The sequence below is a fragment of the Dasypus novemcinctus genome, chromosome 8, assembly GCF_030445035.2.
Source record: "Dasypus novemcinctus isolate mDasNov1 chromosome 8, mDasNov1.1.hap2, whole genome shotgun sequence".
NCBI lineage: Eukaryota > Metazoa > Chordata > Mammalia > Cingulata > Dasypodidae > Dasypus > Dasypus novemcinctus.
The window spans coordinates 86,752,293-86,774,816 of NC_080680.1; the positions used below are offsets into that span (position 1 = coordinate 86,752,293).

At 54.7% G+C, this 22,524-nt stretch overlaps 1 protein-coding gene across 1 annotated transcript in view; it reads right to left on the reverse strand.

Moving 5' to 3' along the window:
• The window catches only part of HMCN2 (hemicentin 2), a 151,392-nt gene that overhangs the window by 13,376 nt on the left and 115,492 nt on the right, over positions 1 to 22,524 (reverse strand). The window contains exons 67-86 of the mRNA XM_071216527.1: positions 22,106 to 22,203; positions 21,366 to 21,632; positions 20,650 to 20,834; positions 20,101 to 20,182; positions 19,880 to 20,016; positions 19,100 to 19,241; positions 18,876 to 19,020; positions 18,032 to 18,159; positions 17,249 to 17,405; positions 16,373 to 16,494; positions 15,390 to 15,554; positions 13,536 to 13,643; positions 13,100 to 13,234; positions 12,607 to 12,741; positions 11,018 to 11,208; positions 9,908 to 10,121; positions 8,743 to 8,877; positions 7,607 to 7,797; positions 6,016 to 6,097; positions 1,108 to 1,377 (exon numbers count right to left, since the gene is read on the reverse strand). Coding sequence (XP_071072628.1) covers positions 1,108 to 1,377; positions 6,016 to 6,097; positions 7,607 to 7,797; positions 8,743 to 8,877; positions 9,908 to 10,121; positions 11,018 to 11,208; positions 12,607 to 12,741; positions 13,100 to 13,234; positions 13,536 to 13,643; positions 15,390 to 15,554; positions 16,373 to 16,494; positions 17,249 to 17,405; positions 18,032 to 18,159; positions 18,876 to 19,020; positions 19,100 to 19,241; positions 19,880 to 20,016; positions 20,101 to 20,182; positions 20,650 to 20,834; positions 21,366 to 21,632; positions 22,106 to 22,203 — 3,089 coding nt within the window. The remainder of the gene's footprint in view (positions 1 to 1,107; positions 1,378 to 6,015; positions 6,098 to 7,606; positions 7,798 to 8,742; positions 8,878 to 9,907; positions 10,122 to 11,017; positions 11,209 to 12,606; positions 12,742 to 13,099; positions 13,235 to 13,535; positions 13,644 to 15,389; positions 15,555 to 16,372; positions 16,495 to 17,248; positions 17,406 to 18,031; positions 18,160 to 18,875; positions 19,021 to 19,099; positions 19,242 to 19,879; positions 20,017 to 20,100; positions 20,183 to 20,649; positions 20,835 to 21,365; positions 21,633 to 22,105; positions 22,204 to 22,524) is intronic.

Genomic DNA, 22,524 nt, shown 5'->3' on the forward strand with positions numbered 1-22,524 from the left:
TTCCCCAGATTTCTGTATCTCCTGACCAGTCTGCAATTAACATACATGAGGAAGAAAATAGTTGTTTCCATTAAGAAAATAAGAAGAGCATGTGCAGCGCTCTGGGATGTGGGTCAGGGACTTCTCAACAGGAGAGGGTCAGAATTGGGGCCAAGATCTGAAATAAAGGGAGAATCTGCTCAGCCTAAAACTGCCCTAGTTACAGCATCACAGCCCAGGGGCTGAAAACCACTGAATTTTCAGAGCTGTGTTTACTGGCATGCCATGAAGGAGATAAGGACACCAGAGGCCAGAAAGGGTCCTACAGTTGGCTCGCAGTTTGTTTCAAGTGGGTCTGCAGGTAGCAGAGAGTCAAGTCCCAATTCCAAGAGGAGCTACCTAGGGAGGGGCTCTATGGAGAAAGACTTCAATACCGTGTGCAGTGATAGATTAGTGATGTCTGTCATGGGCAGGGTGGGAGACAGGAAGTCACAAATATGGAGTATTTACTATAGAGGCACAGACATTAAGAAATAATATTCTGTGACTTTCCTTTATGAAGGTCTGAATCATTGTACTGTGGATTCTCAGGATAGTCCTTTTCTCCGTTTTACATTTTGGTCTGGCCCAAGGGAGAAAGGAGCTGATGGTGGAGTCATGAAGGCAGGGACTAGTAACTCCAGTAAGCAATATCCTTTACTGACCACCCACCATGGTTTGGCAAGTGTGTGATGCTCGAGTGAGCATGAATTCATAGACTTGTGGCAGCAACCCCTCAGGGAGGCACCACTGATGCCCTTGTTTTACCCTGTCTATTTTATAGGGCTGTAGAGTTCCCAAAGAGGACACATGTCTATGCCAACCAAGCTGGAGTAATCAGGGTTCCCTGACTAAGATGAGCAGCAAACATTTATCATCTCTGAGACTTGGTTTCTCCAACTATAAACGGGCAGAATAAATAAGATGGCCCATAAGGCCCTCCCAGCTGGTCCATTCTGCGTTTGTGACTCTAAGCAAAGAAACGAATTGGGGAACTGGCAGGGCAGTGGGCCAGGTCCCCTACAAGAAACACACAAATCCTCATCATGCAGCAGATCCACAAAAGTTCTGGGCAGGGACACCATGTACCTCTCACGGCCAAGAACGCCCGGGCTGTGGCAGAGCCCAAGAGGTTGTGAGCAATGCACTCATACACGCCTGCGTCCCCAGCCTCCACTTTCTCCAGCCACAGGCTCCCGTCTGGCAGGGTCCGGAGCCGCTGACTGGCCCGCAAGGGCTGGCCCGACCGCAACCATTCCACCGTGGGCACCGGTTCTCCAGTGGCCTGGCACTGTAGGGCCACGTCATCCCCAGACCTCACTGTCACATCCTGGGGCTCCACCTGGAATACTGGGGCACCTGTGGGAGGCCCAGGAAGCTTTTTAGGAACATTTCGTTACTTTGTAGATTCAAGTGATACATACTCATTTAGACAGATTAGAAAATGCCGAGATGCAAAGAGGAGAACTACTAGCCAGTTGCTGTTCTTAGGTATTTCCTTCTGGACATTGCTTCTTTATGAAAATAGGATCATATTGCACATACCTGCTTTTTTTTTTTTTTTTCACTCCACAATAGATCATAAATACCTTTCCAAGCCATTAAATAAATACTCATTTTTAGCACTGACTTGGCATTCCATTGTTCCAATCTACTGTGATGGTTTGCTTAACCAAACCCTATTATTAGATATTTAGGTTGCTTCCAATGAGGAGGTGACAGTCAGGATTGCCCCTGCTTGCTGCTGGAGGAAATGAGCAGACCAGGCTCTGACACTCACTGGTGAGGGACTCTTGCCAAGTCACTCCCTGACCCTCAGTTTTCTCATCAGAAAGAGCCTTCCCAAGGGCTAAACTGAAAAAGATGGAGAAAGTTTGGGGTTGGAGAGGCTGTCGAGCATGGTGGTATAACCACCATGGAAAACTATTTGCCAGTGCATTAGTTTCATCCACAGACTTAGTGGCTTAAAACAACAGAAGCTTATTCTCTCACAATTGTGGAGGCCAGAAGTCTGAAGTCAGTTCCCCAGGGCTGAAATCCAGGTGTCAGCAGGCCGCCCTCCAGAGGCGATCCTTGCCTCTTCCAGCCGGTGGCTGCCAGCACCAACTGCCGCCATCTTCACATCACCTCTTCTACGTGTGTCTGCCTGACTCCCTCTGCTGCTTTTTTATAAGGATACTCATGACGGCATTTAGGGCCAACTGGAAAACTCAAGATGACTTCCTCGTCTCAAGATCCTTTCCGTAATCACGTCTGCAAAGGCCCTCTTTTCTAATAAGATCACATTCACAAGTTCTGGGAATTAGGAAGCGGACATCACTTTGGGAGCCATTATCAGTCCACCATAGCCAGTATCTTCCAAAGCTGAACATACGTGTACTGTATGACCCAGGAATTCCATTTCTGAACAAATACTCTAACAGAAATGTGCATGCATGTTCATCAGAAGACATGTATAAGAATGTCATAGTAGCATGACTCTAAATTGCCCCAAACTAGAAAATACCCTATAGCAGAATACATAAATAAATTGTGATATACCCATATAGTGGAAAACTATATAGCAATGACAATGAATAAAATAATTCCATATGCAACAATGTGGAAGGATCTCACAAACAATGTTGCACAAAAGAAGCCTGACACAAAGGCACCTGTGATATTATTTCATCTAAATAAAGGTCAAAATCAAGCAAGAGCAAGACTTCTCTGGCTATGGAGCCCCATAAAACGAGTATAAAACTTGATAAATTGTCAAAAACCACCATGCTGGAAGTCAACCAAAGACAGGCAACAAGTTGAGAATCATTTTTCCATTAAAAGCTGCTAGGGAAACGGACTTTGGCCCAGTGGTTAGGGCGTCCGTCTACCATATGGGAGGTCTGCGGTTCAAACCCCGGGCCTCCTTGACCCGTGTGGAGCTGGCCATGCGCAGTGCTGATGCGCGCAAGGAGTGCCGTGCCACGCAAGGGTGTCCCCCGCGTGGGGGAGCCCCACGCGCAAGGAGTGCGCCGTGAGGAAAGCCGCCCAGCGTGAAAAGAAAGAGCAGCCTGCCCAGGAATGGCGCCGCCCACACTTCCCGTGCCGCTGACGACAACAGAAGCGGACAAAGAAACAAGACGCAGCAAATAGACACCAAGAACAGACAACCGGGGGAGGGGGGGAATTAAATAAATAAATAAATCTTTAAAAAAAAAAAAAAAAAGCTGCTAGAACTTCAGTAAGAACGATGGAAATCTGTGGCTTCCTAGCTGGGGCTGCTCCCACATCTACCCTCGCTCCATGTTGGTTATGACACCAATTTTATTAGGGTGGGGTTGGCTGTGAAACCAGCAGCTTTTGCTACTAGAAGGGGCTGACTTTATTTACGGCAGAAGATGACAGTGTATTCTGGCCAGCCAGCAGCACTGTCAGACAAAGTTACAAAATTGGTAAGAAACAAACCGGGAAATCTGCCTCTGAGGTTGTGGGTTGGGTTGAGTGGAGCAGTGCAACCAGAAATTTAATGAGCCCTGCCATGGCCCACTGGCTGGATTGGATGAGAGTGTAAACTACAATGTAAACCACTACCCATGTGGTGCAGCAGTGCTCCAAAATGTATTCACTAAATGCAATGAATGTGCCATGTTGATGAAAGAGGTTGTTGATGTGGGAGGAGTGGGGTGAGGGGGGTGGGGGCTATATGGGGACCTCATATTTTTTTAATGTAACATTAAAATAAATAAATAAATTTTTAAAAATGAAAAAATAAAAGAAATTTAATGAGGAGTGTGGAAATGAGAAGTCCATAGAGATTCTAGATCAGCTCTCCCCAATCCTGGCATATTTATATCTGTTCAGTAGGAACCTGAGAGAGCAGAGAGGGAAGGCAAAGTGGAGGCAGACTTGAAAGATGCCTGAATTTTGAATGCACCCCTAATCACACACAGATTCATCGGCAGAGAATGGGACCCCTGTAGGCTTGAGATGTTTGAATACAACTTCTGATTAGTCGTCAACCGACCATTAAACTGTAGAGATATGGAGCAATCCCTAGATTGCTGGCTATAGATTCTGGCTATAAAAGAAAAAGAATAGGAAACTGAGCAGGGACGTTGGCAACTGCGCATCATGGAGGAGACAGATTCCACAGCTTAAAGTGAAGCAATACTTTTACTGCTTCTACGACTACTAATAACAGGAACAATGATCCTCAAGGGGAAAAATCAGAATCCAGAGTTACTACAACATGTTATCAAAAATGCTCAGTTTTCAACAAAATATTACAAGAAATAAAGAAAAAGGAAAGTGTAACCCTTATATAGGAAAAAAAAAGCAGGCAGAATAAATTTCCATTGGGTTTAGATGTTGGACTTAGCTGGCAGAGACTTCAAAGCAGCTATTATACCCGTTAGAAGAATGAAAGGCAACCATGACAATGACTTTACAAGGAGGGAATGTCAAGAAAGCAACAGAAACTGGAGAAAAATAGCCAAATGGAAATTCTAGAATTGAAATGAAAATAACCAAAATGAAAAATATACTAGAGGGAACTCAACAGCAGATTTCAGAGGGCAGAAGAAATAATCAGTAAACTTTGGACTTCATCAAATGTTAACACTCTTGCTCTTCAAAGACACCATTAAGAAAATGCAAAAATTACCAACTAGGAGAAAATATTTCCAAATCATGTATCTGATAAAGGACTTATTTCCAGAATATATGAAGAACTCTTACAAGTCATTAATAAGACAGACAATCCAATTAAAAATGGGCATTTAACCAAAGAAGGTGTGTGAATGGCTGATAAGTACATGAAACAATACTCAATATCATTAGCCATTGCAAAAGTGTAAGTTAAAACACAGTAAAATGCTCTAATATTGATTGCAGTGATGATGATACAACCCAGCAATTATATTCCTAGAAATCTACCCAAGAGAAATGAGAATATATGTCCACAAAAAGATTCGTACATGAATATTCATAGCAGCATTATTCATAATAGCTCCAAATCGTAAACAATCCAAATGTCCAGTTACTGGTGAATGGATTAACAAAATGTGGTATATTCACACAATGGATTATTATTCAGGAATAAGAAAGAATGAAGTACTGATACATGACATTACATGGATGAACCTCAAAAACATTGATTAGTAAAAGAAGCCAGAAGCAAAAGACTACACATGGTATGATTCCATTTATATGAAATTCCCAAAACTGGCGTTTTCTGTAGAGACAGAAAGTAGGTGAGTGGTTGGCTGGGGATGGGGAGGGGAGCAGGATTTGATTACAAATGGGCACAAGGAAATTTTCGGGGTGATAGAAATGTTCTAAAAATGAACTGTAGTGATAATTACACAAATCTATAAATTTACTAAGAATCTTTAGAGAGTATATTATAATGGGTGAATTTTGTGTTATGTAAATTATACTTCAACAAAACTATTTAAAAGGGGGTGGCAAGATGGGGGTTACTAGGAGCTGAAACTCTTTTACTTTTTTATCCAGGGATAGGCTAAATGGTTGGGTTCATTTTACAAAAATTCATTGAGCCACACACTTGTATGTGTCCTTCTCTTTGAATATCTATCTTCTACAAAAGAGTTTTTTTAAAATTCCTCTCTAGACTATTTCACAGGGCTGATTTGATGTTCCAAGATTGCTTTGTAAACTATTTGCTTGGTGAAGACAAGAGCTGTCACTATGAGCTCTTGAGTTTTGTATGACTGGTTCCCCCCAGGTCGACCTGGCTGCCAGGTCCCTGGGTTTCATCAGCCCCAAACCCGAATCTTACCCCACATTTGAAAAACATTCTGTAGGATATCAATTGTGTTTTCTGAATAAATACTTGTAAAAGAATTCTGAGTCCCGGGCCCTGCCTCTCTCCCTCCATATTATCGGACAGCCTAGGGCATGTGGACACAGCCTTGGCACAGCCGTTCTCTGAGCGCCCACGGCACAACACCCCTGCCCTGCTGAGCAGAGCCCAGGGCCAGGGAGGCCGAGACTCACTCTGTAGTACGAGGAGGACCTCTTTCTCCACCATCCCCATCTCGTTCTCTGCCAGGCATCGGTACTGTCCCGCGTCGTCCATCTGCAGGAGGGCATGGGGGTGGGTGGAGGTGTGATGCTCAGGAGAGAAGGACGGCAGGGAGGGAAGCAGCCTGGGGCAGCTGGTCATGGAGGGGGTGATGGGCTCTGGCCCATCTACCCAGGAAGGAGCTTAGAGCACATGCAGCCAGGCCGGCAGATTTCCCACAATGTATCAGGAGGGCCTCCCTTAGCCACTTGGCAATAGAGATTCAAGAGCATCCAGCCCCATTTCACTCCCTGGCGGTGACTATGGGTATGGATTTGTTGCCACATGCTGGAAAACGCTTGCTTTACTGTGTGCTTTGAAATATTATCGTTCTGTGGCATGTTATTGGGGACTCCTTGAAGAAAGGGTTCCATGGTGGAATAAGTTTGGGAAACACTGGTTTAACATCAATGTGTTTCTGCACTGCAGGACTAGCCAGGCCTTTCACTGGGCCAGTGTGCATCGTGCGTCTTTTGGAGTGGAGGCACTTCTCTATCTTGGGTGACCAGGAATCCTTGTCTCCAGGGTATCTGTGAATGTGGATATATTATGGAACTCAGGGAAAACCCAGGTTCAGATTTACTTTTGGGCGGCAGGCCAAGGACACTGTCTGCATCAAGAAGATGTCCTGGTGACCGCGCCCAAGGGACCATCAGGCAGCAGCACGGCACACAGGTAAGAGTACAGATGGGGTCAGAGCAGCATGGGACCAAACCCCAGCCCCACCATCTACCATACTGAACCCACTATTAGGCCATTACCATGTTTCTAGAGCCTCACTTCCCCGCTTCTAACATGGAGTAATGACCACTAGGATTGTGAGCACTAAATGAAATGACACTTGTGACGGGCGAGGCACGGTGCCTGGCCACAGTCAGCACTCAGGTAACAGTAGTTACAGCTGCTGCTGCTGCTGCTATTATTGTTGCCCTACTAATGTTCCTGACCAGGCGAGGTCAAGATGAGCTTGAGTCAGGACCGACCTGTGGATTTCTGCGTGGTCACTGGGACTTGGGACACAGAAGAGGAGGCGGGAGGGGGCTGGCCAGTGCCTAAGAAGGAGTCGGGAGACCTGGGGTGGGGCCTGCCTCTGGCACTTAGTGGTTGTGGGGCCTGAACAAGTTGCTTTGCGTCTTGGAGCCTCAATGCCTTCATCTGTAAAATGGGAGAACTATTTGCTTACCTACCCCATGGGGTTGTCAGAAAACATTTATTGGCCACTATCTATAGACCAATCACACTTAAATACCGGGTATGGGTCTTTTCACTGATTTCTCATCATAAGCCTATGAGGTGGAAATGCTATTCCCCTGCTGAATGGGTGGAGTAACTGGGGCACAGAAAAGTTAAGGCAGTGGCTGGAGGTCACACTAGTTAGTGGTGGGAGGATGCTGTGCAATGGACAGGAGAGTGCTTTATGGACTACAGAGTGCAGTGCCAATCTGAAGAACCCTCCTGTGCAATCAGGAAGAGCCTAGGGTTGTCCCAGAAGGCCCCACCCCAAGGCACCAGGCCCCACCTCACCTGAGTCCTGGGGATGGTCAGCGAGCCGTTCTGCAGCCGGTGCCGGAGACGGCTGTCCCACAGTGGAAGGCCATCTTTGATCCAGCGGATAACAGGCGATGGGTCCCCATGGACCACGCAGTCCAGCCGGACACTGCCCCCCACAGGTTCCACCAGGTAGGAGAAGGCCTCCCCTTGCAGAACAGGAGCCTCTGTTCAGGGTGACATTGGAGAAGGAGTTCTGAAAAAGGTTGCCTGAAGGCTCGACCACCCAGAAACCTGTCCCTAAAGGCCTGTTCAACCCCTGTCCCCAGTGGCTGACTGAGGCCCCTGCCAGCACAGTCAGTACATCAAGGATATCAAACAGCTTCTATGTCATGGGCCAAATCTAAGTGACTGGCAGTGGCTGCCAGGAACACTGTACTGAGATGGTTTTAAGGCTATGTGGGAATAGTGATGTGATCGATTAATGATGCCTGAGACAGGCACAGCCAGGAGCGCAGGGCTCTGTATGTCTCATACCCACCTGCTCTCTGACATGCACTTTGGAAAATGCCTCTGATCATTAGGACTTGTCAGTTGTACCCAGCAACACTAAGACTTCCCTGATCCTCCTTTCCTGTGATTTGTAAAACCCTCTTGGATGCCCTGTGCCGGTTCCCATCCTGAGTTCCTAAGGTTGAACCCACCAAAAGCTAAGGCTGTCTTCTTGGGCTGCGCATTGCCCTCCATCAAACTCCACACCCCCTGATGTTGAGCAATCTAAGCCGTGTGTCACTGAGGGTTACTGTGCTGCTCCTCAAGGAGCAGGCTGTCAGGGACACTGGCAGGCTGACAAGCATCACGCGCTTTCCTGCAAGGGTACGCTGGCCCCCAGGCCCCCTCCCACACTGCCCAGCCATGGGTCATGCTGCAGGCCCAGGAGTCAGAGCTCCAGTTCCGCCTCTGGGAAGTGTGAAAAATGCTGCTGCTTGGGCCCCACCTGAGCAATTCTAATTTAATTTGGGCTGGAACTTTATAAAGTTCCCCAGGGGATTCTGACATGCAGCCAGCGTGGAAACCCACTAGTGAGCAGGCCAGGGGGCCAGTTTCTTAAAACACCAGCAGAGTGGGCTCCACAAGGATCCAGAGTAAGGACACGCAGGCACACGCCCTACCCTTCACGTGGACGAAGCTGACGGCCTGCACGCGGCCCACTCTGTTCTCGGCCCAGCAGACGTAGGTCCCGCTGTCCTCTCTGGTCACCACCTCCCGCTGCAGCGTGCTTCCACCGTCCTGTTCCAACACCCCCTCTGTGGGGGAGGAAGAGATGCCCCAGGGGGACTCTGAGCCTGGGGGACAGGGACTTCCTGCCCTAAATGTTTAACTCAGGTCTGGGTACGCAGCAGGTGCTTAATAAAGACACAGAAGACAGATGTCCCTTCTCCCAGGGTGGAAGCCTAACTAAGTCAGACCCCTTCAAGGGAGGCACAGGTCATATCAGGGGATGTGGTTCAAGGACCCGCCTTTGTCATGTTCTGGTATGCATGGTGCATCTGCTAAGTGGTCAAGGGCAGGTGTCTGGGGACCTGGGAACAAAGGGCATTTAGAGTAAACACCGCCGCAGTTTAGCTTATATTGTGCCCTCAGACGGGCGTTACAACAGTTTCCCTGTGTTGTGGGTCCCACACTGCCCTGACAACGGGAAGGAGCACGAGTGCTACCACTGATGGGCACTTGCTCCGGTGAGGCCCAGGGCCAGGACGAATGTTCCCGGGAGGGGCGGGGCCGAGCACCCGGGCTCCGGGCTCCCGTTTCAGCGGGTCCGATTCAGGAATTCCTGATGTCGTACTCTAATGAAGAAAAACAGCGCTTTGCAGTGGACGGGCCACAGTGAGTCGTCAATTCAGCAGACATTGATTGAGCACCTGCTATGTACCCTGAGGGTGCTGTGCCTTCCTAAACATCACCTGGGTCCCAGATGGGAAGACAGAGCCCCCGGGGAAAGGGGTGTGCTGAGGGTCCCTCAGAGGGGAGCAGCAGGACTGGCTACAACGCAGGCCCCCCCTTCCCAGCCCTGAGGTCTTGGGGTGGCCTCTTTGAAGGCGGCTTCTTGCCTGCCCTGATACGTGGCTGGGTCAGAGTGGCCACACACGGGTTTGTCCCACCTCCCCTCTACCCCCACTCTGAGTGCCAAGTTTGTAGACCTGGAAACCACAGGGCTGACAAAGACCCTCTCCCTTTCCACTAGGTCAGGGGTCCACCGCCCACCCCTTCCTGGCACCCCTCCTTGGGCTGCCAGGGTCCGGGCTACCCAGCTCCCAGCCCCCAGCAGGCCCAGACCTGTGACAGGCTGGTCATTGATGGTCCAGCCAATGCGGGGGGCAGGGCTGCCCCGGGCGGCGCAGCGAAGCCACAGCCTCTCCCCTGGGCGCAGGCTGCGGTCCCCGGGCAGGGTGCTGAACACGGGCAGTGCCAAGATGGTGAGGTGCATGCGGCGACGGGCACGGCCCACAGCGTTCTCAGCCGTGCAGGTGTAGGTGCCAGCGTCCCGGCTCTGTAGGTGGGGGAGAGGTCAGCCTGAGCACTGGGCCTCCCACAGGCTCCCGCGGGGCCTTCAGGCCAGAGAGGTGATGTGATTTGCCCAAGGTCACACAGCTTGGTGTCACCATTGCACCTCCCTGCAGCTTTCACATGGCTCCAGGCCTTCATAAGCCAAGGCCTGGCAGCATGAGTGTGACAGCATTTACTGAGCACCTACTATGTGCCTGGCCCTGTGCTCTGACCTTGACCAGCATCAGTTCATTTCATGCTTGCATCCTCCCTGAGGGAGGGCCTACTCTGGGTGTCTTTTTGTAGAGCGCCCAGTCAAGGCTCAGGAAGGAGAAGTGACACAGTGCATTTGAAGAGAGCTGTGCACTCACCACTGCACCATCTGGCCTCAAGGCGTGCCTTTCACCTGAGCGGCCACCCACCCATCTGGAGAGCTGCTCATTTTGTAATTACAGAGTCTGATGAATGCTGATGGAAGAAGGGAGCTGGGGGATCCACCCACCTCACGCTCAGCTCCGTGCCCGGACCATGCAGGACACCCAACATCATCACTGCCGGAAACGGTGGTTTAGAACAACCACATCTGGGGACACGACGATGTCATCCGTCCCCCGCCCCCTGGACCCGGGCTTCCTCCCCCTGCCCAGGAGCCTCCCAGGAGCCTCGGGTTTAAATCTTGCGTTTGCCTCTTAGCAGTGGCATGTCTTGAGGAAATGAGGCCCACTCTGAGCCTCGGTTTCCCCTCTGCAGATGGGGATGGTCCCGCCCATTTCACGCGGCCCTGGGACTGAAAGACCGCACGGGGCTCAGCACAGAGCACGACAGACCGGGTGCTCAGCAGAGGTTTGCTGCCCCTGCCGTTACCCGACTCCTCGCCTGCGCCGCGGGCCGGGCCCTCACCTCCAAGTTCTTCACTAGCAGCTCCCCAGAGGCCTGGATGGTGAACTTCCCCGCAGCTCCCGACACAGGCTGCCCATCTTTCTCCCAGGTGATGTCGGGCTCGGGACTGCCCCTGGCCGTGCAGGGCAGGAGGGCCTGGGAGCCCTGCGCGGTGGACAGGTCGGAGGGGCCAGGCTCGATCACGGGTGGGACTGGAGGGAGAGGGATGTCCACTTGGGGCTGGACTCCAGGCTGGGTGGGGCAAGCTGCCCTGCCCCGGTGCTCTTGGCACTTCCTCCACCCCTTCTGCCGCCCCCACCAACCTCCCTAGTCACCTGGGGTCTGGACAATCTGGGGACTCTCTCAAGCTCAGTGAAGCAGTGACGGGGTGACCCCACCGTGCACATGTAGCACGCATGGTGACTAAAAGCTCCAGGAGAGAGGCCTCCCCAGTCAGGCCACCCGGGCACGGGCCTCTGGCAGCCTCCAGGGCCAGACGCAGAGCAGCTGCTGCAAAGCCCACACAGGAAAGCAGACGTGGCTCAACCGATAGAGTGTCCACCTATTACATGGACGGTCCAGGGTTCAAACCCAGGGCCTCCTGGCCTGTGTATGAGCTGGCCCACATGCAGAGCTGCCGCACGCAAGGAGGGCTGTGCCACGCAGGGGCGCCCCAGCATGGGGGTACCCCATGCGCAAGGAGTGTGCCCTGCAAGGAGAGCCCCCTTGGGCGAAAAAAGCGCAGCCTACCCAGGCGTGGCGCCACACACACGGAGAGATAATGCAACAAAAAAAAGACGCAGTTTCCCGATACCGCCAAGGGTGCAAGCAGACACAGAACACACAGCAAATGGACACAGAGAGCAGACAACAGGGGAGGGGGGGAAGGGGAGAGAAAAATAAGTAAAAATAAATCTTTAAAAAAAAAAGCCCACGCAGGTTCCTGTGCTGGGGGCAGAGTGAAGACCCGGCTGGAGGGGCTGGGCATCCGGGGCCTCTGCTGGCCAGCAGCAGGGAAAGGCGCCCCTTGGGCAACGAGGCCCGGGGCGGAGGCGTGGAATGGGGGGGCCAAGCCCAGGTGGTGCTGGGGTCCCACCCCAGCCACACACAGCCAGGCTTGAGACACCGCAGCAAAGCAGAGCACGTGGATCGCAGCATGAATTGCTCCACATTGAGTATTCCCAGAAGATTTTTGCAAATTGGGGGCCAATGATGTCTCCTTTATTTCTAGAGACAATGACTGATCAAGCGAAGGGAACAGCACAATTTCAATTGCATGTTTGTCATAAAAGGGGCAGAAATATCTATCGTTACTGGGCAACCAAAATTAATGAGGGGTGACGAGACTCGGGTCCCAGGAGGGCCCAGACAGAAGGCACTGGGGGTGGGAGTTTGTTTGCAGAAACCAGACCCTGGGGCAAGAGATGAGCAGACGTTTCCCCTCAATTCCTTCTGAACCCACCAGCAGGGCTGCGGTCGGGGGTGCTGGGTCTGCCCACTCGGGCTCGGAGCCAGGCAGCCTAACCCCTCTCCAACGAGGAGGGAAGCTCCCAGGAGCGCCAAAGCCCCTCGGTCACCAGGGACCACCTCAGTCTCTCCCGCCGGCCCACCTTGCACCACCAGCCGCGTTCTCGCCATGGCGCTGCCTGCGCTGTTCTGGGCGATGCAAAAATAGTTCCCGGCATCCTTTGCACTGGCATGGATAATCCGCAGCTGTCCGCTGGGTAGCACCTGGGTACTCACTCCTGGGGGAAGTGGGAGAAAATCAGGGGCTGGTGGCGGGGGCAAGGGGACCCAGAGGAGGACAGGCTTGGACAGTTCTGCCTGGGACTGTTGTGGCCAAAGGGCTTGTAAGCCGGGCTGCCCCTCCCTGATCTCCCAATCGGCCGCCCTGCTCAGATAGGCTCTCAGGCTCTGGGGTGGTAAAAGGAGAAGGGAAGAGGGCAGGGGTGAAGCTGGGTGGGCACAGCGCAGCATGCATCTGGGCAGGTCAGGGGCTTTCCAGGAGCCTCTAGGCAGGTCTGCAGAACCTCCCAGCAGGAAGGGGGATCCCAGCCCACCCTGTTCTCTCCCCTCTCCGTGCTGGCTGCTGCGGAGGCTCACCTGCAGGCACGCTGAGTCCCTCCTTCTGCCAGGTGACGGTTGGCCGGGGGAAGCCCGAGGCCTCGCAAGGCAGCACCACCTCCTCGTGTGCCAGCACCTGGACGACGCTGGGCAGGGGCTTCACCACGGGGGAGGCTGCGAAAGAACAGGGGTGCAGAGGTCCCTGCAGACGCCTTTAGCCAGGTGGGCTCTGAGCACTGGAGAGAGGTGCCTCTAAAGGGAAGAGGGCTTCTGGAAAGCTCGGCAAGGAGGACGTAGGTGGCTTGATTCTTTTCTCCCAAGGAACGCCATCGGGTGGTCTGAGCAGGGGCAGGTCTGGTCCCCACGGCCCTCACCTCCATCCTCAACTTCCCAGACACCAGCTCCTCCCGTCTCTAGCTCTCCATCCATTCTCCTGCCCCAAGGGCCACGGGCTGTCTGGCTCGAGGACCCTTACCCTGTACAGTGAGGATCACGTGCTTGTGGGCCACGCCGGCAGAGTTGCGGGCTGTGCAGGTGTAGCGGCCAGCGTGGACAGGGAGGGCCTGCCCGATCTCAAGGGCGCCTGTGGGTGGGAATGGAGCAGGGCCAGGGGTGAGCCTGGAGCACATGTCCTCAGTGACGGTGCTGGCCAGGCTCAGACACGCCGCCTACCCAGGGGTTCTGTGCCAGCCCACTCCCCCTGCCTTCCCTGCCCGTTTGCAAACAGCACAGGGAATCAGAGAGTGGCGCGAGCATGGGTCCCAGGCCTGCCCCTGCTCCCTGCCTGCAGCGTAACTGTAGGCAAGCTCCATTCACCTTCTGGGCCTCAGTTTCCCCACTCACACTGTGAGGAATTAGATAAGATGGTCTCTAGACTTTTCTGGTTGTGATGTTCCAGGATCTGCCCCTGCCCTGCCTGCAATCCCCAGCTCACCTACATTTCCAAAAAGCCCCACCCTGCTGTCCTTGCCGTGCTGTGCTCAAAACTCACCTCCTGGGAAGCGGACTTGGCCCAGTGGTTAGGGCGTCTGCCTCCACATGGGAGGTCCGCGGTTCAAACCCCGGGCCTCCTTGACCCGTGTGGAGCTGGCCAACATGCAGTGTTGATGCGCGCAAGGAGTGCCGTGCCACGCAAGGGTGTCCCTTGCATAGGGGAACCTCACGCACAAGGAGTGCGCCCCGCAAGGAGAGCCACGCAGGGCGAAAGAAAGTGCAGCCTGCCCAGGAGTGGCATCACACACACGGAGAGCTGACACAACAAGATGACGCAACAACAAAAAACACAGATTCCCGGTGTCGCTGATAAGGATAGAAGTGGTCACAGAAGAACATACAGCAAATGGACAGAGAGAGCAGAAAACTGGGGGGGGAGAATAAATTTAAAAATACATACATATATGTATATATATATTTATATATATATAAATAATATATATAATATAAATATAAAATATATAATAATATATAATAATATATATATAATATATATATAAATATATATATATTTATATATATATAAATAAAACACCTCACCTCCTACAGGAAGCCTCCTGAGATTACCGCCACCTCTCACCCTCCCCTTAGCCTGGGGTGCTCAAAGAACACTATTTTAACCTTCCCGGATTGCAGGCCGCACCGCAACTATCGAGGGAAGGGGTTCTAAACTGAGCTCCACGGGCTCCTGCGGGCCTGCTGGGTGGGCTGGGAAGTGAGGGCTCCTATAGCCAGAACCATGGCTCGTTGACACATCGGGCTTCCCCGCGACCGCTTGTTGGAAGGAAGGATTCTACTGCTTTAGGAGCGTTTGAAAACCACAGATCAAGCCAGTAGTTTGCAAATTTGAATTTCACTAACTAACCAATAAACACAAAAAGCTGCCAACTTTTATTTTGACCAGCAAAAACATTTTTTAAAAATTACCATTTACTATCACCCCAATTTCACAAAAGAAAGGAACCTGCAATACCAAAAGATTACCATGAGCATAATTTCCAAATAGAGTACAATGCTTCCAACTGGATAAAATTAGCTTTATGAAAAATCTCTCTGTAGTTATCTTTCTCATTTTGATACAAAACAGCACCGATTTGCCAACTAGCCTCAGGGAACCAGTGATGGACCGCAAAACTCAAGCAAGTGCATGGAAGGATATACTGAGGGCAGAGAGGGCAAGGGGATTTCCCCGGGTCACACAGCAAGTGACTAGCAGAGCCAGGCCAGAACTTTCTATCTTGCCCTACATCATGGCCCCAAGCAACCCCTTCCCCCCTCGCTGCCCAGTTCCCCCGGTCTCCCCTCTGGCATCTTTCTGCCGCTCACCCTCACTTACCTGCAGGTGAGACTCGATAGCCACTCCCCCGCGCCCCCAGCGGGGCGCCTGCCTTGCTCCAGGACACAACCGGAGGCGGCTGGCCCGTGCTGTGGCACGTGAGGACCACAGGCGCCATCTTGGTCACGGTCAAGTCCGTCTGGTCGTCGGCAATGGTGGGAGGCACTGAAAGGCACGGCACATCTGGAGGCCCAGCCGAGGCGCCCCGGGCACACGCAGCCACACGGCTGGCACACAAGGGCACCTTTATAACGCAGGGCCAGAGAGGGAGTGCCACGCAAACGAGACTCATGCGCTCACTCGCAAAATTTATTTTCCAGAGGTCCTGGGGTTTGAGCCCGGGACCTCGTAAATGGGAAGCAGGCACTCAGCCCACTGAGCCGCACCCGTGGAGGGGGACACAGTCATCAAGAGCTTTCGTGGCGACACTGGCTAACGTCACAGAGCGTGTCACAGGAGAAGGGTGCTTCATGGGACAATCCAGCTTGGAACAGGGGAGGCAAAGAAGGCCTCCAGGGGAAATGGCGTTTAGCTGAGATCTAAAGGAAGGGCAGGCGCTGGGCCCGCAAAGAGCAAAGGGATACGTGCTCCCGGCCTCGGAACGGCGGGGGTGGAGGCTGCAAGCTGAGCCACATAACCGGATCCCGGGGGGAGGGCCATGGTGTGAACTGAAGCTGTGGGTCCGGACCTCACGGATCAAGGTGAAACTCTGGATTTGACCCTGAGATCAACGGGCAGTCGTGGAGGGAGTGATTTTAACCGGGGTGATGACAAGGTCAGGTTTGGGTTGAGAAAGTTCTGGATGGGGGAGGAGCCTCGCTTGTGAGCTCCCACAAGAGCCGGGAACTGGGCTGGAGCCGGGATTAGGTCAGTGTGGGTGGGGTGGGGTCGGAGAGGGCCTCCTGGAGGAGGGGGCTTAAGAGGAAAGCAGCGCAAGGCCCTGCCAGCAAGAGAGCGCACGCCAGGCAGGCCCTGCCACTCACCGTGGACAGTGACGCGGTAGAGCCTGCGGGCCTCGCCCACCTCATTGCTCGCCACACACTCAAACTGGGCGGCCTCCTGAGGGCCGGGGTCTGCAAGGAGCAGGGCGTTGGAGGGCAGGAGCCTGGGAGGGACGGACGGAGAGGTGGCTGCTAAGAAACTAGCGGGCCACCTTGAGATGAGTCAGCCACGGCCTCCCTGCCCGGGCGAGGGGGATGTGGGGGTCTCACAGCTGTTCCCGCCCCCCTTACCTCTGACCCCTGGCCCTGATTCTAGAAGTTGCTTCTAGACCCAAAGGTCAATAGGGGTTCACTCTGGCCATAGGGTTTGTGGCGATTTTAATTTCCTTCCCTGCATTCCCATAAATCCTGTATGTTCTCTAAGTAACTACCTAAGAAAATTCCATAATAATAACTACATTCAAATGCCTAATCGTGTTCACTGAGCACCTGCTTTAGATGTAAAACTCCTCAGGGCCCAGCTCCTAGCACAAGATGTATTTGGTAAATCAACTTCTTTAATGCACTAATGACATTTAATGATCATCTGCATTTGAGAAATGGGGAGACTGAGGCTCCAGGAGAAGCCAGCTGTCCAGGCTCACCCAGCACCAACTCAGGCCTCCACGTATTATCTTTTAAACGTGTAATGATTTCAATTGTTGAAAAGGTCATACATTGCTCTGCTTGGCAGTCTGTCCCACAAGCCCCCACCCCGTGCCTGCTAGCCCATCTGCCTTAGTATGAGGGCCCTCCTGGCTCCAAGGTTCTGGCCCTGGCCTTGCTGAGGTTCTGCCCCGACCCAGCTCCTCTTTGATGAGATGGATGCAGCCTTGCCCGCCCCATGCATCTCCTGGCCTGGAAGGCCCGGCTGATTACCGATAGGCGTCCTGTTGCATGCGGAAGTCCAGCTTCTGTCCATCTTTCCACCAGACCACGAGGGGCTTGGGGGAGCCACTGGCCTCACAGGGCAGTGAGGCCTGGGTGTGGGCGGTCAGGGTCAGGTTGGAGGGGCTGGGGGCGATGGCTGGAGGCTCTGGGGAGAGGGCAGTCATCAGGAGACAGGGTGCAGGGGTGGGGCAGGCCAGGGGGCTCTCCGAGGCCGTGCCCAGGGTCAGGCAGCACTGCTACCACCTCCAACCCATCCCCAAGCACCCAGGAGGGGAGAGGGCAGGAGGCCCTCCCCCCGGGACCAGGAGAAACCACCTGCATTGGGGCATTGCCTCGTCTCTGAGGCTGGCATCCCCCAAACCTCCGCCTCTCCTTGAAAGAGGCCTCCAGGGCTCGACTGACATCAACCCCGAGGGAGGGCCCCCCAGAGAAGCCTCAGGGAGAAGGTGTCCATCGCAGTGGGAAGAGATTAGAGCACCTCATTACAGTGATTTTTAATCCTATTCTTTCAAAGTTTCATTTGTTCTATATGCTTTATCACACACTACCAGTATAGCAGTAAGTGCATGTAATTTATGCTTAAAAATAAACATGCACACTTTGACTATGCATCCTCAAAATCTTTACTAACGGGCTTAAGATAAAAAGTATTTGAAGACCACTGTCCTTGGCTCCTGACTGCCGGGGTGACTCAGAAACCTGGCAGGACCCAGCCCCAAAAGGGGGCTGGAGGCCAAGGGCAGGGAACAGAGCCTCTCCTCGTCTACCTACCGAGGACCTGGAGGTCACGGCCTTGCCGATCGGAGCCAGCGGAGCTGGACGCCAGGCAGAGGTAGTGGCCGGCGTCCTGGGCGAGGACTGGCTGGATTCTCAGGGAACCCTCGGGCAGAACCTCCAACCTGGGACGGAGGGAGGGGTTGCCAAGGAGACCGGCAGGTGCAGCTGGGCCCTGCCAGGCGCCCGGACCCTGCTCGTGTTTCCAGCAAGACCCTTCCCCATCCACAGCTTTCTAGCAAGAAGGCTGCATCCAAGAGGCCAAGGTCAGGGGGTCACAGCCATGGGGCACTTCCCCACACCCCAAGCCAGCCTCATAGAAGGCAAGAGGAGCTGCTTGGGGCTTCCCACGCTCACGCCTGCGCCCAGGCTCTCCCAGAGAGTCAGCAGGGAGAGGCCTTTCCGCTGTTCTGGAGAATGGCCTTAGGAGTGAGAGCTTCCGCTCCCAAGGGCCGGCTCCAGCCACGCCTCTGCAGGGCAGCCCTGCCCCGAGCCACGTCGACACACTGGGGCTGAACGCTGGCCCTCAGGATCCACCCTGGGAGTCACGGACTGCTCTAGGCTCTGCAGGTTGCGTGAACTGAGGAACCGTAAGCAGAGGGGCCGTGGGGTGGCCAACTCTGCCGTGTGCACAGAGAAAACTGCTCTGGGAGAGGCAGGAGCCCGGGCACACACAGAAGCAGAGACCAGCGGAGAGCTCCTAGGTTTTGGCACGCCTTTGCTTGGGTTGGAGGAGACACCCCATGTCCTGATAAAAAGCTCGTTTCTGCTCCAGCCTGCCCAAGCGTTTTTCGTTTACGACCTGCAAATCCACCACCCCCCTTGCCCTTCCAGTTCCCACCTGGGGCTCCCGGGATCCACGGGGACCCCGTCCTTCTGCCAGCTCACGAGGGGCTGGGGGACACCGTCAGCCTGGCAGGGCAGCAGGGCCGTGTGGTTCGTCGAGGCGTTCACCGCGGGTGGGCCTGGCTGGATGGTGGGCGCCCCTGGAGGAGGAGCAGAGAGGGCGCTGGTGCGGGGAGCCCGCGGCTGGAAGGGGGCGGGGCGGGCAGGCGGCGCACTCACTGTGGATCTCCACGTGGAAGGCCACGCTGCTGCTGCCTGCTGCGTTGCGGGCTGTGCAGCTGTAGTTGCCGCCGTCGGCCGTGCTCAGGGCCTGCAGCTGGAGGAACCTGCCCTGCTCAGGAAACCGGGTGTGGGCGTCTGCCTGTAGAGCCGCACAGGGGCAGAGAGGCCCACGTCAGCGCTGGGCTAGGCACCAGGCCACCCGCCACCATCGACGGACAAGGGGGACCAAAGAACAGTGAGGCCAAGCAGTGGCCTCCGACCCATTCTGAGCTGCACTGCAGCGCCTGGCCTGATGCTCAGCCGAGGACCCTCTGGGGAACTGGGCTGCACTGGGAGGGAGGGAGGGTGCACCCTGTCCCTGGAGCTCTGTTTGTCCTAGATATTGCAAAATGGGCTCATGGAGGGAAGGATTTTAACTGGAGCCCCTGCCACGAGACCCAGCAATCCTGGGGTCCACGTCAGGAAATGACCCCATTGGAGGGACGAGCACAGAGAAGAACTTCAGTAACTGGTCCAAGGTCACACAGCCACTAAGTATAAATGGAAGGTGCAATGGGAAGTAGCCTTGGGTGCAAATCCCAGCCTTGCCTCAGTGTCCCCATCCATAAAATGGGATGGTAATAATAATAGGGGCAGAGAGAAGGCAAGTCAGAGAGAGCAGGTATGCAAAGTGCTGGCACAGAGTGGGCCCTCAGCACATGGCATCCAGCCTGGCCAGGGTCTGGGGCCTGAGAGAGATAGAAGGCAGGGCCCCCGGGTCTCCGGCCTGGTACCCACCTGCAGCAGGATGCCATCTCGGTGCCACTCGATCTCAGGCACTGGCTCTGCCTCCACTGAACACTCCAGGACCAGCTGCCCAGGGGCCAGGCCAACCACTGAGCGGGGGCCTTGGGGCCCAACAACATCTGGGGGGGCTGGGAGAGGACAGACTGGGCATGAGAAGCGGACCCTCTCCTGCAGGCCCCGTCCTCTCTCCCAGGCTACCCCAGGAGCCCTACCTTGAACCCTGACCCGGAAGCTCTTCTCAACTTCACCGGCGGGGCTCTTGGCCAGGCACGTGTACAGCCCAGCATCGCCCACCTGGGGAGGGAGCAGAGTGGGCACTGCCTCCGGCCCCAGCCTCCCACCGCCGGATCTCATGTCCTTCCTGCACGCAGCTGCTGGCTCACTCCGCCATACGCCTTCCCAACCAACCCATTCCTCTCCAGAATGTTTCTTCCATTCCAGCCTTGTGTTGGGGCTAGCACCCCAACTTCTGGCACTTCTCTTCCAAGAAGACCTGGCTGCGCCAGCTTTCATCTGCTCTGAGAACTCCCCGGATGGGGAGTTATATGGTTTCTACATCACCCCTGGCCCTGACCTGGCTGGATGTGCCCAAGGGCAGGGCCTGTGGGGCATCTCCATGTCCTCATGTTCTGCAGAGTCCTTGGCACAAAGAAGGAGCTGGGCCAAACCTTGCTGACTGCCTAACAGGTCCGGGGAAGTTGGGGTCCCTCCTCTCCCCTCCTCCAGCTTCACCCCACAGGTCTGGGGACAGGGACAAGTACCTGTACACCCTCGACCCGGAGCACCCAGCCGTTGCTGTTCTCCGGCGGGCTCAGGGCCTGTCCATCCTTATGCCAGGTGATGTTGGGCGGGGGGGTGCCCCGGGCATCACAGAGGAGCTCCAAGGGGACGCCCGGGGTCAGTAACAGCTCTGCAGGCTGGCCTGCGCCCTCAATGTGGGGGGGATCTGCAAGACAACCCACCTGGGGTCAGTCGTGGGGGCCACACCCAGAGTGCTGACAGCTCACCCCGCACCCCCCAACCAGGAGCTGACAGGAGACAGAGCTACGAGCAGGTTAGGGAGGAAGTGTATTGGAGAGACCCTGGGCCCGTCTTCCCGGAGCAGCACAACACTGGAGGGTGAGTAACAACTCTCGGTGCTTTAAAACCAGCAGAAACCAGTAGGGCAAGGAATGCCCAATTTACATGAGTTTTTCCGATAAAACACAACACTGGCAAATTTTGTACTGGAGACTCAGGGCTCTGCCCCCAGATTTCTGTGGCTCTTGTCCTTGCTCTGCCATCAAGGTTGGGTGGACAAGGCAGAGGGAACAGCCCCGGGTGAATCAAACCTCCCAGTCAAGGTCAAGGCCCGTTCCCTACGGCCCACTCGCAGGCAGCGGCTCCGAGCCTCCAGGGGCTCTCTGCCCTCGCGGCCTTCTCCATCTCACCCACGGCCCACCTTCTCCTCCCCGGCCCCCAGAAGCCCAGGACCCACCCATCACTGTCAGCTGGAAATGCCTCCTTGCTTCCCCTGCCTCGTTCACGGCCACGCATGAGTAGGTCCCCGAGTCGCCAGTCCCCGCTCTCTCCAGCTGCAGGCCGGGCCCCTGATCGAGGCTCTGGAGCAGCAAGGGCTCCCCGTCCTTTATCCACGACACGAGGGGCAGGGGGTGGCCCCGGGCCTCGCAGGGGAGGACCACTGGGGAGCCACGCACCACTGCCACGTCATTCTGGAACTCGACCGGCTCCAGGACAGGGGGCACTGTGGAGGGGAAAGAGGCGGGCAGGAGTCATTCTATTCCATGCCAGGTGGCCCTCACCTCTGGGCCTTTGCACAGGCTCCTCCTACTGGCCAGAATGCCCTTCTCCTGGACAATTCCTTCTTCAGTGCTTGGCTTAGACCTCCCCTCCTCCAGGAAGCCTTCCCTGAACCCCCACCTGGAAATGCAATTGTCTCTTTACAGAGCTCTTTCCCTCACTGACCACCAGGTGGCAGGGCCGCCTCTGCTCACTGCTGGATCCTGGTGCCTGGCAAGTCCTGGCACAACAGTGTCCAACAATTACTCCGTGAGATGCACAGAGGAGCAACCGAGTGCATCGAAGACTGTCACGGAGTTTGCACTGCTCTGAGAGCCCCGCCCCCTGGCGCCACCTAGGTAGGCAGAGGGGGCAACAGTTTTGAGTCTCACTTGCCCAGGCCAAAGGACCCGCTTGCCCCCACCCCCTGCTCCATACCGTGCACCTGTAAGGTGAAGTTCCTGGTAGCCACACCAGCAGGGCTCGCGGCCACACAGGTGAAGATGCCCGAGTCCGCCAACTGCACCTGGGAAATCCTAGACACCGCGAGGGAGTGAGGGAGAGAGGCAGGCTCAGTGGCCACACCTGGGCAAGTTCAGCCTCTGCTTCAGCCCCTTTCCTGTAGGCCGGTGCTCCCAGGATAAAGCCCCAAACTCCCACCACCCTCCCGCTTTGCCATCTCTGGCCATCTCGCTCCACAGCCAGACTTCCTGCTTCCCAACTTCTGGAAGCTCCACTGGTCCCCCAGGAGGGCAGCCTGCCTCCCCCCAGCCCTCCTCAAACTATTGCTCTTTGCCTCCGTGGCTCCACAGTGCCACTCCTCCCACTTTCCGGCCCCCCGATTTCTCTTGCACACC